General features: G+C 34.3%; 2 protein-coding genes across 6 annotated transcripts in view; one reads left to right on the top strand and one right to left on the bottom strand.

The window, feature by feature from the left end:
- LOC136970614 (uncharacterized) overlaps positions 1–3,956 on the top strand; it is a 62,837-nt gene extending 58,881 nt beyond the window's left edge. For all 5 annotated transcript variants that reach the window (XM_067265083.1, XM_067265065.1, XM_067265072.1 and 2 more), the window contains exon 2: positions 567–3,956. In XM_067265083.1, coding sequence (XP_067121184.1) covers positions 578–3,292 — 2,715 coding nt within the window. In that variant the 5' untranslated portion in view covers positions 567–577 and the 3' untranslated portion in view covers positions 3,293–3,956. The remainder of the gene's footprint in view (positions 1–566) is intronic.
- A 2,165-nt stretch (positions 3,957–6,121) lies between these two features.
- LOC136970703 (dehydrogenase/reductase SDR family member 11-like) lies at positions 6,122–10,135 on the bottom strand. Its single transcript, XM_067265172.1, has 5 exons — positions 9,885–10,135; positions 9,662–9,815; positions 8,602–8,696; positions 6,614–6,743; positions 6,122–6,542 (listed from the first exon to the last, which is right to left on the bottom strand). The coding sequence occupies exons 1-5, from the start codon at positions 10,067–10,069 to the stop codon at positions 6,354–6,356; spliced, it is 753 nt and encodes a 250-aa protein (XP_067121273.1). The 5' UTR covers positions 10,070–10,135; the 3' UTR covers positions 6,122–6,353.
- Between the last annotated feature and the right edge of the window lie 8,890 nt (positions 10,136–19,025).

Below are 19,025 nucleotides of genomic sequence, written 5' to 3'. Positions count from 1 at the left end.
CTTTTTTGTTTTTGTGAGAGGTTATTCTCTGTTTTAAAATCAGTTCTGTTGGGATACCAAATTTGGTAAGATTTATCTTTCAAAATAAGTGTGGTATTCTGACACTATACATTCTACTAAAGAATGTGTAATGTAGTCATTGCGATAAAGGAACCCAGGTTGGAATCTCGTTCGGAATTTCGAGATTGTGGTTGTTTAATGATCGTTTATTCCTCACTCCTGTTTGAACTTACGATGTGTGTGTCGTGTACTGCACCAACAGTCTTGTTTCTACTTACGGTATCTTATTAACTAATTTCTGCTACATTGTAGACGTTATATTTACATATCAGTGATTGATACAGAATATTTTTTAATACAGATGCTTTTGTAATTTTAAATGATTTTAGAAATCTTTCTGTGAAATCTTTGTTTTTTTCCGCTCTTTCTTCAATGAGTATCTTGCAATTCTTCTCAAGATTCTAAATTCTGAAAAATTATTTGAAATGAAATAAATAGAAAAAATTTAAATACCAGGAAATTTTTATTGTAATTTTTATTCATGTTTTTCTTTCTCTGTTTTACAGGAAAATGAGTGATGGCTGGCGAAACTGTGAAACGAAATTTGCATCTGCCTCCGAGTATCAGCCCCGCGATCGTTGCCAAACTCATCATTCAGATTTTAGAATGTAAGAGATCATCCTGTAAATGTGAAACCAGCAAAGAAATATTGCATTTTGCAATGAAAATACTTCTGAGCGAAGACGACTCTTCTCTGTATTCGGACCATAAGTTTCGGACGATCACCAAATTTTCTTCGTGCGCAGGCACGAAGAACGTTGCCACACAAACGAGACGTTGTAAACGCAATTCTTGTACTATTCAGACTGACTCAGAAACTGTGATACCAAAGAAGTCAATTTCTGTACAGACCGAAAAGACTCGATTCAAGCTTCTTCAGAGCAAACTCAAACAGCGAATTTCGAATGGTTCTACTAAATCAGTTTCCACGCAAGCTAATTTATTAGAATTTGTAAATGTGGCTAATAAAGAGAATATTGAAAACATATTGCAAGATGATATGGAAAACACCAAGCACGTAGAAAACAGCGACGACAAGATGTATTCCGAGAAAAGTCCCAAAAAAGAGAAAAACAACAAAAGATTATCGAGAGTGACATATTTTCATGGAAAGAAATTAATTGAAAAGGGTAGTAAAAAATCTCCATTTCACATACCTCTGACGTGTGACAAAGATACGGAATTATCCGATCCAAGACTGAAAAATAGAGATTGTTTAAAATTGTGGAACCCTTCGGCTTTGTGGAACGTATCGCAAAACGACGAGGAGCCAGAAATGCGTGTACAGAAGTTGATTGACGAAGAAACCGTCGAAACAAAGGTTAAAGAAGTAATAAATATTTTCCCGTTGGATTTTCACGACGAAGTAGGTTCTCATTCGTCCATCGGTACAACTGATTCGGACGTCGCCAATTACGTTTCACAGAACAAGAGAGAATGTATTAATAGATCTCACGATAAAGTTACTTGCAGTCCAGAAGACTGTTACAGCAAGCTAAACGAAATTACAAATATTGATTTCGATAGGGATTTGGAAAATGACGAAAGTCACGAGGCGAAAGCAAAAATGCTAGACGTAGTTAATTTTACCAAGAAAAATGTGTGTAAAGATCCACGACTTAAGGGGAAAAATTGCCTTTATAACAGTAGCAACGTCAGTGGTAATGTTGTGGCAGCAACGAATAAATCGCGCAGAGTCACAATTACAGAAGGAATGCCATTGCAAGGAATCTCTGCAGAAGCTCAAAAGGTTCAACATCTCGACGAATGTTTTTGCAACTGGGCACCTAGACAAGCTTGTCCGAGTGATCCGAGAATCAAGCTTCGGTGCGGAAACGTGAATTTAGATTATCGAAATCCGAAAAGGGACATCTCTTACAATAATGCAGAATTACCTCTTAAGAAACAGAAAATCGACTACGATCCAATGGAGAACGAACTGTTTTCGAGTCGAAAAGCCGAAGAAATTCGAACGCCTCCGAGCGCCACTCCAGAATTCTCGCCTGCAAGTATCGAAAGTATGTACGATTCTATAAAACACCAAGAAAATAATAATAGCGGAAAATTGGAAAAAACCTCGTGTTTTCACGAGACTGTTTCGGAAGCTGCTTCACGCAAGGTAAACGAAATAGAAGAAAAACTTGGTATTAAAGATCGAATATGTTCAGAAAGTTTTCAGCACAGTTATTTACGCTTAAACAACGAAAAGACGAATCATGTACCAAGCAACAAAGTTTGTGATTCGGCAGAGCGCCAGCATCTGAAGCTCTCTCCCGAACGGCTTAATAGTCCACCAGTCTCTACAATAAGTTCCGCATCTCTCAATCAACAATCAGAAAATTTAAATAAATTCGAGGACTTTGATTCTAAATGTTCAAATCTTCACGAAAACGAAAGTTCCTTCAATGAAACAAAGTCCTCTTTGAAAGAAGCTAATTTTATAAATATCGAGAATGGTGAAAAGACTCAATCCATGTTGCCATACAAAATGGAATATTGCGCTAATTTGTGCAAATTAGATAAAAACACAGCAAAAGTCCAGAAAGAAGTTACCAAAGATGCCAGTTCTGATGATTATTCGCAACATGGCATCTATTTAAATGAAAAGCACGAATCTGAGCAAACTTTACAAAAGGAATGCAGTCTGAAAGATGTAAACAAAGTTTCGTATCAGAAACCTAACACACTTAATTGCAAAAGAGATTCTCAAGATTCTGGAATATCGGAACACAACGTTCTGGATAAAGAAAGCATCGAAGTGTACTCACCAACCGACGAACTGAGTATGTGTAGCGACATGGAAGTGTCGTATACTCCACCGGTCCATCCGTCGTCGCCGGATAGATCACCTTTATTGGACTTTGATTCTGATAAAAATGCTGCCGTCGATGCTGAAAATGATACCACGGTCTCGAGTAAAGAATTGCCCAATTTTGATAAAATCCCCGAATATACCACTCAAGATATCATCGAATCTGCAAATGCCAAACCGGATCAACAGAAAGGAGAATCCGAAATGATTCAGAATTACGCGTTTATGAAGAACTGGATGAATTGTATGCCACAATGGTTCCAGCAACAAGCATTATCTAACTATTACAAATGGTATAGAGACGGTACCGAGATGCCTACAATGCACTACCAGACATTTTACCCGCCTTACTCAAACAATTACTTATCGGAATGGATATGTTATCCTTGGTGGAACGGAAATGCGGCCGGATGGCACTGACGAAGATTCGTACACTTTATAATGAGGCTCACATTTCACATTCGTGGCACACGGTGACATTTGTACAAATCATCTGATTTTGCTCAATCATTTCTTGTGATATAGCTTAGTTAGATATCATCGAGATCATAAGAATTGTTAAAAGATATCAACAAATTCTTCTGTACGAAAAAATATTTAAAGAGGGGCGTAGAGAAACTTTTTATATTTTGCTACATGAAGGAGTTAGAAGAATTTTATCGGACAAGAACGGCACTCTTAGTTTCTTCATTAAAAATGTTTTTAAGACAGATATTTTAAGAAAAATTATTTTCTGTAGTTGTTTTAGGAGTAATTTCACCTTTGTTCGTTCGTTCGTTTTGTTTTTGTAATCCAGTTTCTTATCCTAATGTACAGTACATGCATAATATAGAAGATATAATAGTGTATTCATTTGTACTAGTCATCAATTTCGCAGTTCTACACATAAAATTTTCATATGTAATGTCGTAAATTCGATATTTAAAGTAACATTGATCAAAATTACAAACAGGTAACTGATTTTAAGAAAAGATTTTTTTTATTAAATCTGTTACTTGAGAAAATCAAATGTAATTTATTTGTGTTTTTAAATGTTTTTATTATCATTTACAATAAAAGTTATCGTTCGAAAAAAAAATATATATATACAGTATATATTTAAATTTGTTTATCAAAGTTTACTAAACTGTTAACCTTAACCTGAAATTTATTGTTTATTCTATATTAAGAATTTTTTTTTAGTTAGTGTTTTAAATTTCCTTTTTAATACAGTAAGAAGTCTTTACAACATAGCAATTGTTTTTATGACACTCCTCATCGCAACATTCCTTTATCAGTTTGGGACAAAAAAAAAGAGTCGTGCTAAACAAGCATCTGCTTGCCATATTTTAAAAATTGGTTCTTAAAAATATAATTTATTTAAAATATAAAAGCTGAAGGAATTACAATTAAACTTAATAGGATTTTTATTTGCGAAATATTCTCTTCATTAAGCAGATCTTATCAGATGTCATATACAAAAACAACTGCACTGATATAAGTTTTCATCCGGATACTTTCTTTGTGTTACGACACAAACTTTTACATTGTAAACTTGTACGTAAGTTTATATCGTGGATTTGAAGCAAAATTTTCGTGATATCGTAACTTATTCCACGTGTAATACTCATACTTTCTACTTACATTTAAAAAAATAATCGTTGATCGATAGTTATTTTGAGAAAAATAGTATCGTTGCGTGACAGTTCTCTCAAATAAATGCACGATTAACTATTTGCGCTATAACTTCTATAATATAATTAATTTTCACGTTACGCATCCAAGGTGCCTTTTCAATTTATTGTAATTTAACTCATATTAATCATTTGCATCGAGGTAATCAATTACAGGATATTTAATCCCAGAACGCAGAAGTAGAATTAAATAATAGTCCTTGAATAGTTAAAGTGCAAAGATGAATTTTATTTCAATAAATAATCAGTTGTGTATTCGACGACAGTCATGTGCTGGGAAAAACCGATGAGTCATATTAACGTCACACTTTCCTATTCGACTTCCTTTAACATAAATTTTCTTTTTTTTATTGAATATTTTCCTTTCGTAATTTTTAATAGCAGAATAAGAATTTTTTAATATATGTCAGGCCCCGTTTCTGTCCACCCATACCCATTGTGGGTCCACGATGGGTTGAAAAAGGCCCATTTAGTGCTCGCAGGATGAAATCAACTGCGAATGCCTTACAAAATGTTACTTAAACGAATCCCCTCATTAAATAATGACATTGTTTTTTAAAGTGGTTTTCTCTTATCTAAAAAGGTAAGTCTCATTTAACAATAAAAACTTTGTTATTAATTTTGTAAAACTGATATTATTTTATTTTCTTCTAGATTTTTTTAATGAAGTCTTAGGTTATGAAGGCCTGTAAGAGAACGTAATTGTCACTGAAGAGCTTATATACAATTCAAATTATACTCGGAATACATCAAATAAATTTTTAAACTCCGATAATATATTTTAAAACCTTAAATTATTGGAGTTTAAGGAAAATGTCTATTGTTTTATTTTTCTACTTTTATGTAAAGTAACCCTTTATATTGTTGATGAATTATTATATAAGTGCCATTTAATGAAATTCATTGAATTGTGCCTTTTCTAAGGATGTTGAAAAAATTTGGAGCATCCTCTGTAATTATATATATTTACACACACAAGTTGCACAGTCACTGCAGCAGGTGTAGTTGAGTCGTACTTTTTGAAAATTCCAGTTAGGTGGTGACTTCTTGCACGTGGTAGAGAACTACACTATAAGAAAGGATTTACCACAACCTAAAAGATAACGAAAAGTTTATATCTTTCCCTCTCAATAGATTATGTATTAGCGCTATATGTAGAGAAATCTCTATTGACCAGAAGAAACTAACCTAAGTATGATGAAATTCCAGAGAACGAGGAATTCACCACTTTTGGTACTGCACGAAAACATTTGTGCAAGACAGTCATCCTATGTAGAGACTTCAGTATTGTAAGGGATACGCAATACTGTGTCCTTTCTGCGGTTTAAAGTCTGAAGACGAAGTGTGTTCATTGATCCTCTGTGATCTCGTACAATGGTGATACTATGTTTCAAGCCTGCCAAATTTGCAACGTGTCCTACCCAACAAAAAATTCGCGGCCTGCACAACAAAGCATCATGGTGAGTTTTCGGTTGTAATGCTAACGTTAGAAGGGTAAAATCGAAAACAATATATATTTTCATATAATAACGTAGAGAGGCGCGAAAACTTTTTCGTGATTACAAGAGAGCATCGATAAGGATATAATGTTTACTTTTCCAGTAAGTATATATTGTGTATTACAATCGTTAAGATATTCAAACAGTCGTAAGATAAATTTCGTGAAAGTTGATGCGATTTACAAAGTGTACAAGTGTCATCAAATTGAAAAAACTTTATGAAGGTGACTCGTATACACAAACAATACTACAAAGAAACAATTTTAATTAACATTTAAATCTTTAAGCTTTTTATCTAAACTGTGTTACTCATTCTGTAGTTTGAACAATGATGTCATTGATATCAACATAATCTGGCATTTTCAATACATTTAAAACAGCATTGGCTATGTTTTCTGGTTGAAGAGGTAAACGGTTTTTATAGGTAAGTTTAGCAAGTTCAGGATTTTTCAACATCCTTTCCAGAAATTCTGTTTCCACTTGACCAGGACTGATGCACTGCCAAAAATTATATATATATATTATATTATTCAATTACTGCAAAACAAAATATTAAATTGTAAACTTACACAAACTCTAATTTTGCTTTTCTCGGCTCTTAATTCCTGTCGTAATCCTTCTGCCAATGCTTTTACCATATGCTTCGTTCCCGAATAAAAACTTAATCCAGTATGTGACTTAACGTGATGTGCAAGTATACTAATTAGAACGAAACATTATACAAATCAAAACTATAATTCGGCAGAATATATAAAGTAAATTATATAATAATTTAATTTACCGGCATGGACACAAAGATGAAAGACTGAAGAACATGTAAGAGTGGAAACAATACGGAACATGTATAAAATTATTTTATTGCTCGAGATATTTAAATTAGTTAATCTGGTTTTCAGTTGTGTTACGAAATTTTCAAGGACAATAGCATTTTTAGAATAATTTTCTAACATTTTGTATTATTTTAACTTTTTAATGTTTATTCTTTTGTGAAAAAACTGTAGATCTTCAATGTTACTTTTCGTTTACACACACAAAGGCATATTTGATGCTACATTGTTTGGTCAGGATGCCAACAAAACACGAAGTCAAAGGTTGAGAACCACTGAATTAATTTGATCTTAAACGATCCATTGTAAAATATACCTATACCTATAAATACTACTTTCTTTTTCCTTTAAAGGATATTTGCGATGTCTTAGCACGCGATGACTGAATTAAAAATACGATAAATAACATGGGTGTCAAGCTATCGTGCGGCATGAAATATCATGAATTGTACGAAGACTGTCATTTCAATATCAAGATTGTTTCTTGCTTGAAATTTAAGACTTATCTCATAAAGTTAGTTCAATATATATATAACTGGAGGAGTAACAAAATATTTATAGTTAAATATACTATTACATCACCTCTTACAATTTTTAAGTCGTGGACTAGAGAAATATAAAATCATTACAAGGGAACTAGTATTTAAGCAGAGGTTTAGAAAAAATAATTTCCTGTGTTAATATAAAACTCCAATAACGACAATTGCTTAGTAGGTATATTTCGTAAGTTTTCATTCTGTTATATCTTCAATCAAAAGAAAAGAAAACTAAACGAAAAAATCATGTTTGATTCTATAAGGAACTACGACTTCTTTTTGAATATACCAGTTATTAAATATATAAAGTCGTGACTAAATTATTATTTTCTACGTCAAAATCGTGATTGTTTTCTTTGAAAACAGACATGAGCTGTCATCTATATCACCATGTGATTGGTCGCTATTTATGCTATAAATTTACTGAATTACTCGAGTCTGCTACTAAAAATTAGATATAAAACGGTACAGTTTAATAAAACTATTTTATTTCAAATAGAATTTTAACACAACATCGCTTAATAATATTCGCATTAATTTGTCTATGATATTTATTAGTTTTTTTAAAAAATTTAAATGATCTATAATTGGCCTTAGAAACTATATGGCGGTTAACGCGTAAAGGATAGAATCCGGACGAGTTGAAAAGTCCCCAGGAATTTTTTGGGTGTAATCCGTCCGGATATGTCTGGCCCCGTTCCTCACCCCATTGTGGGCCTGGCTGAACCCATGTTGGGCTTACTAAAAGAGGCTCTCTTAGTGTCCACAGGGCAGAGTTGAAAAAATCCCCAAAAGTGCTCTAAGGTTTCATTTTACTTCTAAATTAGTTACTTTTGTCACAAAGTTCTTTTTTATTGATGACAAAAGTATTTGTTCTAGAGGGTGGTGATTGTACGGTCGAGTACCGAGGTCCACTAGATGTGATTAACGCGATTTTGATATACACTAGCAACGAGGAATTGATTAACTGTTTTAATCAAGGGACCCTGAAACTCCTATTGTGGGTATGAGAACAGGTCTCGGTGCACGTAGGGAGGAAATATATTTTAAAAAAGTCTTAAAATTCTCCAGATATTAATTTTAAAGTCTAAACAAATTTAATTACGTTAACAGTTTTATATTCGAAGATATACATAAAGCTAATTTCTAATTAAACATTTTTAGATTAATTTTACTTTTTAAAAATATACTTACCTGCTGATATGTATTATCTGCCCGTCATTTATTTCTTTTTCTTTCATCAGTGTTATTGCTTCACGGGTAAAAATGCACAATGCGAGAACGTTAACCTTAGGTGGTGAAATTTCAAGAGGTTAAGTTTTATTTGGTACTATAATGAATAATAATATCAAATTCTTCATTATATAATAAATTTTAGTCAAATTTTTGACCAAATAAACAAGATTTTGGTAAGTGATTATTAAAATCCAGCAATCTTAACGCGATATCTCGAGGATTCATATACCAAACTTGATATCTACAATGACTGATGAAGGTTGTTCTACCTTCGTTAATTAAAATTACTCATCTATATTATTGATATTTTCAGTGTTATATTATGCCTAAAGAACAACTATAAATACAGCTAAGGAAATACAAAATCAATTTATATAGAGAATAAAAATGAAACACAGTGATATCTCGTACTTCAAACACTTCAAAGTTCAAACTGCGGGGGCATTGGAAAAAAATAAGCTTCGAAACAAAGAATACAATCTGAAATTAGCAGTAATGTGTTAAATTTTACAGTTATTGAAAATACACGAAAACTGTGTTCAACCCAATAAATATGGTTATTAACCACGACACTCGAGAAGTGTGTGTAAGCAACGAAGTCTAACAAGTAAAGGGAAGCTGTTATATCGACGATTGAGGTAAAAGGGAATTTATAGGAAAACACGAAAGCCGTACACGCGTGGTATCTGGCAGCCATGTTTAAGATGACAAAGTCGACAGTATGCGAACAGCAAATGCAAATTTCATTTTATTATACGATATTTACGTATTTTATGTATTGTTTTCGTGTTTTAATTTATTCTTAGCGCTTTAATTGTTATTTTTACCTTAAATTGTGTTTGCTATTTTAAGTTTATTGAAATGAGTATTGTTTAGGGTCTGAGGATGAATTATTTCTAATGGGAGTTCGAACGACTTCCTGGAATGAATTAAATTCGAAGTGCGAGGTACCACTATATTTAATACATGTATTTGTAATATTTGCTTATAAATAATACAATATAGATATATATCTTACGTCTATAATATTTTTCCAATCATCCGTCTTGCCATTCATTAAAGGACAGACTTTAGATAAGCCAGCATTGTTAATACATACATCAATTTGTCCATAATGTTCTCGAATTTTTTGAAAAACGTTCAAAATTTCCAATTCGTTGGTCACATCGCATCTATAACAATTTCAAAAATTATAAAACAAAAAAATTCACTAAGTGTATGATAGATTCAAATTATCTTACTTTATTGGTAGCAATTCACCTGGAGAGTGTGATGCCAACTCGTCAGCTAATTTTTCAATAGCGTTTACGTTTCTGGCACAGCCAATCACTTTCATTCCATTTTTTACTAATTCTCTACATATTGATGCCCCTATACCCACAGAAGCACCCGTTACCAAAGCCACTCTACCCATCCAGCGATTCATTTCGATTATCTATGTAATATGAAGTGAACTTTAATACTCATCAGTTTGATTTCCGTCATGTTACGAAATATAAACTGATTTCCTTTATAGATTTTATTATCTGATACAGACATATTAAATAGGAATAGGTGAGAATTCAACTAAACAGTTTTATCAGTTGAATTCTAACCTATTTTATCAGCTAAAGATGTAATTAATATATTGTCACTTTAGAAAAATAATCATAAGTATTTTGGTATTTTATTTTACAGACGGCAGTTATTCCGAATAAAATCTCAAATCTAGCCAAATTTTTTCTTGGAACTTTAATGCAACCATTGGTTATTTTAATTATATTATTATTATAAGTTTGTTTCTCACGGTTCGACCGGTAATTCTGGCGGGTTAATGAAAATCAAGCCCTTTGTTTTCTTTTTATTGATCGAGGTTGAGGAATCTGCGAGTGATGTGGCATCAGTGGCGTAGCGTAGTAGGGGCGGCAGGGGCGGCCCGCCCCGGGCGGCACTTTTAGGGGCGGCAAAATTTCACAATAAATAATAATATCGTGTAAAAATACCTAAATAAGAGGGCGGCGAAATTTTCCTCCGCCCCGGGCGGCTGACACCCACGCTACGCCACTGTGTGGCATGCTTGCAAAACAACATGCATTTCTGGTATAAGGTCACCAGTTAGTGACAGTTTCTTTAGGTGCACAGTTAATGCTTTTGGAATCAGAGCTGCCGCCGATATAATTATTAGTATTATTCGTTTTGCTTCCAAATTTAACTTCGTTTCTCGATGATTGATATTTGAGAACTTTTGTGTTCTACTTTTTTTTGTCATCTTTCTATATGAAAGGTTTTGTGTGAAGAAATGAGACGCGAAATGCCTGCCTATTGTGTCCAGTTGGAGTGAAGATCGACATATCTGATACCAAGCCAGCTGAAGATCGTCCGGAGCGATCTTAGTTTTTCCAATTGGTCCAGTATCCACGAACTCACTAGTAGCCGAGTGGACGAAATTACTGAAACTGGTAGTTGGGGTTGTTGATTTCCGACTCAATATCCAGCTGGACATGAGGAGTTTTTCAGATTTTCTTTACGTCAGTAACGTCCAAATAGGGGCCAGTTTCCCATAAAAGACCTCCCGCGAGGCATTCCCCTTGACAGATCGCCATGTGTCGCGTTTTCTTTTTTGAATAAAACCGAAGCAACCAGTAGCCGCTACGCAATATCCCATCTCTATATGTTGTACAAGTTCATGAGTTATTAGCGAGGTTGAAGCCGAAGTTTTAAACGCGAAAACGTGTACGTCGGTCGTTTGGCGCCGCTTTCCTATAAGCCAAAAAAAAAAACTTTGGAGAGTCAGTGGGATCTTGCTCGACATTCCAAAGGCCATTGCCAAACTTCTAGACTTACAAGGAAAGCGGCGCTGAACGTCCGACGTACACGTTTTCGCGTTTAAAACTTCGGCCTCAACTTCGCTATTTATAGATTTTCTTCCTGGAAGTATTTTTCAATAAGTTTTACTCAATAGAATAGCAGTAGCCTACCAGCGAAGGATATCCGTTGAATATATCTGAAATCTTCGTACACGTACATTAAGATCAAAACCAGCTGCTTTTGAATAAATATTAGGTTTAATAGATTCTACAATATATAATCGGCTTGCTGTATGGTATATTCCAATATAAATACGTCTCTGTAATCCAAAAAAAACACTTTGGTAGACGTATCTTACAGAAATTTCTGGTTAGCAAATTGTTTTTTTATTTATAATTGAACTACATACTGAACTACATAGAATCTATTAAGTTCAATTGAACTATAATTGAACTTAATAGATTCTATTGATAAGCAATTTGTGCTAATTTCACATATATTACAACTTTTCCGTTTTTCTTTTTATGCAATATAAAGAATGCACTAATCAATGTTATTACAAATAAGAAAAGATAACAATCCATTGTTTTAACTGATTAAATTAAAGGAAACCTGACATTTTACAACTTTTTCGTTCTACGATTTTTTTTTTAAATCTTCAATACAGTAATACAGTAGAGCGTCGATAACTGGAACCAATTGGGGACTGGGGTCGTTCCTAGTAGTGATTTTTTCCAATTTCCGATTATGTACGAAAAATATATTAACCTGTCTGATGTTCAAATTTTTCTCCGTTGCGTATCACGCTTCCTGTTGAATTTTTCTCCGTTGCGTGTCGCTTCGTGTTGAATTTTCGTCGATTTTAAGCCTAACAAAAATTTTTATAATAATAATCGAGGCTATCGTATCGTTAAAAATTATTTCTTTATTTTGTACAAACAAAATAAATATATTGAAGAATATAAAAAACATGAAAATTATACTTTAGAAGTAAATTTAGTATCAAAAACGTTCGATTCAGCACGACACAGTCCGACTGAAAATCGTTCCAGTTTCCGGCCATTTCAATTACCGGCGTTCCAATTTTCGACTCTCTACTGTATTTTGTTTTATAAATTTAAATGTAATTCTATAATATAAATTCCCACAGAGCTTTCTATATAGATATAACAGAAATAAGCGTCTAAATATATAAATTTTTCAGCTGGTTTTTAGAATGACTGATGGCTTGTGATCGACGTTGGTGCCTTTCGTTGAGATCCTTAATGTCGTTCAAGAATCTTGTGCCTGTTAGCTTTTTTTTTTTTTTAATTTACTTGTTTACTTGTGATATACACGGACTCTATGGAAGCTTCACTTTTTGTTGAGCTCTATTTTAATTATTTATAAGTCTGCAAGTCTTTCAAAGAACATGGCGGAAAACCATAATCTCGATATAAACAACGGAAGAAAAGGAAAAAAGAAAGTGTAATTTCTCATAACAGTCTGTAGTAAATTAGTTGAATTATGTTAATTTCCAATATTTTACAATTTTATATTATAATTTTCAAAATTTTCAATATAGAATGCAGTTGTTGAAAATAGAAATATGATGTACTTCATTGTGAAATAAAAATTTACTTTTGTAACTATATAAAATTGTGGGCATTAAAAGTGCTAGTATTAAATCTCTTAAAAATTTACCTTAATAACAAAAGCATTCAAAGATTCAAAGTTAAAATGAAATTTTAATAAAATAATTTTAAAATAAATTTTCTAGGAATAAAATATCACTTTTTATCAGTTGTTAGAACGTGGAATATTTCATCCGTTCTGAAATGTTGCAACTGAAGACTTCCGCCAGTACAGCTGTCATATTAATGTAATAAGCAATTTCAAAACAATAAATTATTTATTCTAATAGATAATGTAGTAATTAATAAATGCTTTATAAATTTTATGTCAAAATCTAATTATCATTTTTATATTGTAAAATATTTTACAACGTAAAGAATCTCAAATGTAAATAAAATAATTATTAATGGAAGCTGAGAGGACATTTTCCCAGGCACATAGAGTGGGCGAGTGGTGAGAAATGGGGCACGAAGTATCCAGGACAGATCTCCCCCAAACAATTCCTGGGGTTGTTCACCCGAATTCGACTCGAGTCCTCCATTAGCCTGCATCTTAACCATACTGCCATTTGGTCTTTGGTATGGTTAAAATGCAGGCTACCTTTTGCCAAAATGCTATCTCGGGGAGACTTTATATGATAAGGTAGCCCCTATTCAGGCGTTAGATCCAAGTGAAGAAAGCCCAGAAAACTGCAGCCCGCTGGAGAGGCGTGAACCTGTGACCAACAACCAATATTCGGTGGTTTTATCCATTTGGTCAGCGGTGGGCACAATTTTGCTTTTAGTAACAAAATAATTCAGATTTTGTGCGCAAATTTTAAACGTTTATTTAAAATTTAATTTAAAAGATAAATCATATTTACGTAATTTTTCAGCACGAATGTATTAATTAACGATATTGACATTCTAAAAAGTTCTACTCGTTAGTTATATCCGGTCTAAAATATTTTTTTGTAGTGATTACAAAACATTACAGGAAAATTACGTTAGTTTTGCCTTGATAACTATTATCTCAATCAAAAATTACCGGAAAGGATAGGGAAAGCAATCGCATTTAGTAGAATTGTGAATAAACTAAAAGAGTTGGCACAGATTATTTAATTTTTATAAATTGTACTAATCTTGAAATTTCAATTAATTACACAAATACTGTTATTGTACGCATCAATGGAGTAAACAGACACTTAGAACAGAAGGCTTCTACTCCGTTGGGAATATACAGGATCGAATCCCCGTTTGACTATTTGGATTTTAGCAAGTGCTGGCAATCTCTGAGATTTCAAGTGCAGATGAGGCAGAATGGCATTTCATGGACTTGGTTGAAGAAGCTGCGACTTCCCCTTGGATCCTCAAATGGTCGGGATACCGGATAATTTGGTTTCCTGCTCCACGACTTTCAATCGTCTCTGGCACAAAGAACTTTCAAGATTCAATTCTGAATACACAAAAAACAAAAAGCAACAAGATAACTTATTTCAGATTGCATTTCTTTCCTTCCAGAGCGGATGGCATCTCAAACAAATCTTAGAAGCGAATAAGTGGTACAGTATATGAGGAAGAGAAAATCTAAGAAAGACTAATATCAAAACTGATCTAGTGTGAGTCCGCAGGTTTTGAGGGCGTAAATTCGAGAGTTTAAAGGGGTTCATGACCCGCAAGTTCGATAGGAAATCGATCGGATGTTGATTACACATCCGATCCGATCCGAAAGAAAAAACAAAAATCCAAGTCATCGCGAGTCAGCAAATTGGTCATCGAACGTTGAATGACAGGCTGGCTCAGTGCCAACAACGATGGTATAAAAACCCGATCGACTCTGGAAAGAGGGGGCGATCGTCCAGGAAGGTCTGAATGAATCCAGTGTCTCCAGTCCCGGACATAAGACTGATGCCAGCTTCCATAGTCCAGGAGGTCGTCGCATACTGTCATCGGACCACATATTAAGGTATATCGACGTAACCTTTGTAAACTCTCTCTCATTAGAAGTTAGGCACGTGACCACTTTATTGGTTAGATCGCGGTTAGCGATAGGGATATTTTATCCGCATTTTAGCAGTAGTTATCTTTATATCTTTATTGTATGTTCGCTTTTGTTATTTAATAAACCTTTATTGTTATTTGTAAAACCTGTCTCCTGTCAAAGTAAGGACGCCTGTCGACTTACTGACGCACCTCGCCACTCACTTTTTGCCCTCCTAGCCATCCGACGACAACGAGGTCGGGTTTTACCAACCCGTGCAGCGTAAGTGGTCAGCGAGGTTTTCCCCCTGACCCTCTGCTTATCTCACACTAGCAACATCTTCAGAGAGCTGCATACATAAAAAGATAACTGACATAGCTATGTTAAAACAATTAATGTAGATGGCGTAAAGTTTATGTAAAAATATGCACTATTATAATAGAACGAACAGACTTTTAATTTTTTATATATTATAATTAAAAGTTTGTATTTTAAATTTATATTAATAAATATTCGAGTGATTACTTTTCTTCTGTACTTGAAAAAGCATGAGTTGTTCGAAGATTCTACAATTTAAATGTGCCTCTTGATTATTTAACTTCTGTCTTGTTACGAAACACTATGTCAAGTGATGCTGAATAAGAATTTGAATTAAAAATACACTTACAGAAGAAATTCAACTTTCTAAATTTTAACATGTTTACTCTGTTATAAACTGTTTACTTTTATAAATATACATAGACTAAGTGTTATTATCTAATGTAAGGTCTCATCTTTTGTTTCGTTTAGTGGCGGCGCCGTTGTCGCCGGTAAGCTTAAAATATTAAATTACTTATAGAGCTAGTGAAACTGAGTTGAGCGCCACCTGTACGCAGGCAAAGAAAACTGCTTCGGGAAAACACGTGTGTCTTTGGGTTGGATACGTACTGAAACGCGGTGCTTGTTTTCTTCCTGTGATAATGAACCAGATTTCTTCCACACAAAACTTCAAAAAATAACTGTTGTGTGGTTGGTCGTAGTATTACATACATTACTGCACCGCCAGGTTCAAAAGTTAACCAGTAATGTGCGATAGTGTTTTTTTAAAAATCGATATTAATATCGGTAATACGACATACGTACAGTACGTGCAGAATCAATACATTAAGTCAAAATAATCTCGACTTACGTCCGAAGTTGCGGAACCGAACCCCATCGTAAGTCGAGAAGTGACTGTATGATGAAGTGACTGACTAATGCAGGCATTACTTTGACCGTAAACTGCAGAATGTATGTATATATTATATATTATTTAAATATATACTTATAAATAATATATAAATTTATAATTTAGCAAATCGCTATTTATTAAAATATACAGGGTGGGCCAGCGAAAACGAAACGGCAGAGTGTTCGTGTTCGTCCAAGCAAAGCGCTCGGACAGGTCGATTTTACTCTCGAGGGGACATCTTTTGCAATAAAGTTTTTGCGATTCTGAATATTAACTAAACAAACATTTTTTTCGAAATAAATGCTTGTTTAGTTAATACAAAATAAATGAGTTTTTAAAATTTTTTGTTGTCTGTTGTATTCAGAATCGCAAAAACTTTATTGCAAAAGATGTCCCCTAGAGAGTAAAATCGACCTGTCCGAGCGCTTTGCTTGGACGAACACGAACACTCAGCCGTTTCGTTTTCGCTGGCCCACCCGTATATAGTGTTACATGTAACATACAAAATTCATACAGAATAAATTCATATATTGCAAGAATGCTATTATTCCTCAACAAGAATCAAATGAACAAAATGTTGAAACAAAAGTAATGAACACGAAGTACTGAACTTTAAAATTATCACATTGAAAAATCACTGGTAAGATCATCATCAGAATCTTCCTCACTAGAATGATTTTGTACGGTTGAAGCAGATGATGGTTTCCAAGTAGACCTATAACATTTTATCGTTGTTGCTTTTAAGCAGCTCCTTTGCTAATAACAGTGCTTCATAGGAATCGGTAAGAACTCGATTTCGTAGTTCAGTTTTTATTAATTTAACTGTAAAAAAATACGTTCAACTGCTGCACTCGAATGAGGAAGCAATAAAAACATCTATTTACTGCCAAAGTAAAGGTATTAGGATTTCATGAATAGTACTAGGAAAATGGTGTTGGGTATCTTGGTACTGGAACAAGTAAAAAGATACTAAATTAGTACAAAAGTACTAGGTGGAACAACACTGGTGCCGCTTTTGTAGCCCCGATTGTGTCATCCGGCGTCACCGCTAGAGGCGCCTCGATCTAGTTTCGCCGTTCCTTCCACTAGCTCTATATATTAGTTGTGTAATGTTCGTTTCTTCGTCTTCAACGTTCGCTCTCATCATATCATAACCTTATATGGAGCAGTCGGTAATTAAACGAACATCTTATTAACAAAATTGTCAATACTGTATTAAGATTTTAAACTGCATTCCAATACTTCGTTTCAGTGGCGGGGCAAGACCTAAATTTGATGTGGGCAAGCTACATTTCGCGAGACCCTCTGGTGGCGCAAGAAGACGGATTTTATAAAATAAAAAGCAGTTGAAACTGTCAAATTTTTATTCATTAAACAAGTTCGGATGTCAAATTTTCTGTGACAAATGTACAGAATCTACGTACAGGTTTCGATAAATAACACGGTCTTGTGTTCAATGCTCAATATACAGTAAAAACACGGTTTCAAGAACATTTAAAACTGCCAAAGCTGAAAGTCTTTCCTGACCCATTCTACGAGGGTCATCCAGAAAGTAACGACCGTTTGGTTTTAATAAATGAAAGAAATATATTTTATTAACAAAAACATGTCACTTACAAAATTGAAACTTACTTTATTTCTCTTCATAATCACCGTTATTATTTAAGCATTTGTCATATCTGTCCACGAGCTTTAGAATTCCCGTGTTGTAGTTGGCTGCCGCCAGTCCATTGAGCCAGTTGTTTACTGCATTCTTCATCTCATCATCACTTCCAAAACGTTTCCCGCCCAGGAACTCTTTGAGTTTCGTGAAAAGGCTAAAATCGCAAGGAGCAAGATCCGGACTGGGTGGATGATCAAAAATTTCGTATCCAAATCGATCCAGCAACCCTGTGGTTGCAGCAGCAGTAAGGGCGGGAATTGTCATGAAGAGGCATAATACCGCGAGAAAGCATTCCACGCCTACTATTTTGGATTGCTCGCCATAGTTTTCTTAAGGTGTCACATTATCTATCTACATTGATTGTAGTGCCTTTTGGCATGAAATCCAACAAGAGAACACCCTTACGATCCCAAAACACCGTTGCCACGAGTTTTCGTGCCGACAGAGTTTGTTTGAATTTTCGCGGGTTTTTGGGTAACGAGGGATGATGCCACTCGAGTGATTGGCGCTTGGTCTCTGGGGTGAAGTGAGAAACCGATGTTTCATCACAAGTAACAATTTGATCGAGAAAGGCATTTCTGTCTGCGTGATACCGCGTCAAAAATGTCAGTGCTGCACCCATTCTCTATGTTCTGTGCTGGTCACTCAGTTGCCGGGGAAACCATCGTGCACAAATTTTGCTATAGCCAAGATGTTCAGAGACAATTTCACCAAGCAAAGAAGGAGGTTTCAACTTCCGAGCATTCAAAAATCCAATAACACCTATGACTTCACAGTCGGCGGAATTTTGTATCGCACAGTTCATTGCTGACAATCACAGAATTCACAATAACAACTTGTTTCGACAAGCACTCGTACAAAACTGAGAAAAGATGTCAAGGAAACTATTCGACCTTGGATAGTAGCCCGAGATCAAACTGCGCAGCCAGAATGCGCAATAGGTTGTTACTTTCTCGATGACCCTCGTATTTCTTAAATAATTTTTTATTAGTTTTAATTTTGAAAAGCTCCTTTCAGCGTAGGCAGTACTTACCGGTATTATTAACAAAATTCGAACGACAATGTAAATATTTGAGTAAATTTCTTTCAAGTTATTTTCTGTTATGAATTGGAGCTGTTTCACATCTTTAATGAAGTTGGGTAAATTTG

This window comes from Centruroides vittatus, unplaced genomic scaffold (genome assembly GCF_030686945.1).
Source record: "Centruroides vittatus isolate TY-2023 unplaced genomic scaffold, ASM3068694v2 contig_1049, whole genome shotgun sequence".
Lineage (NCBI taxonomy): Eukaryota > Metazoa > Arthropoda > Arachnida > Scorpiones > Buthidae > Centruroides > Centruroides vittatus.
This window is presented reverse-complemented; position numbering and strand designations above follow the sequence as displayed.

Excerpts from the sequence above, each read along its gene's own strand:
- LOC136970703 (XM_067265172.1), bottom strand. The coding sequence starts at position 10,069 with ATGAATCGCTGGATGGGTAGAGTGGCTTTGGTAACGGGTGCTTCTGTG. Across the intron at positions 9,816-9,884 it reads GGTGAATTGCTACCAATAAA|ATGCGATGTGACCAACGAAT; the intron begins GTAAGATAATTT and ends AAATTGTTATAG. Across the intron at positions 8,697-9,661 it reads ATTGGAAAAATATTATAGAC|GTTAACGTTCTCGCATTGTG; the intron begins GTAAGATATATA and ends TCACCACCTAAG.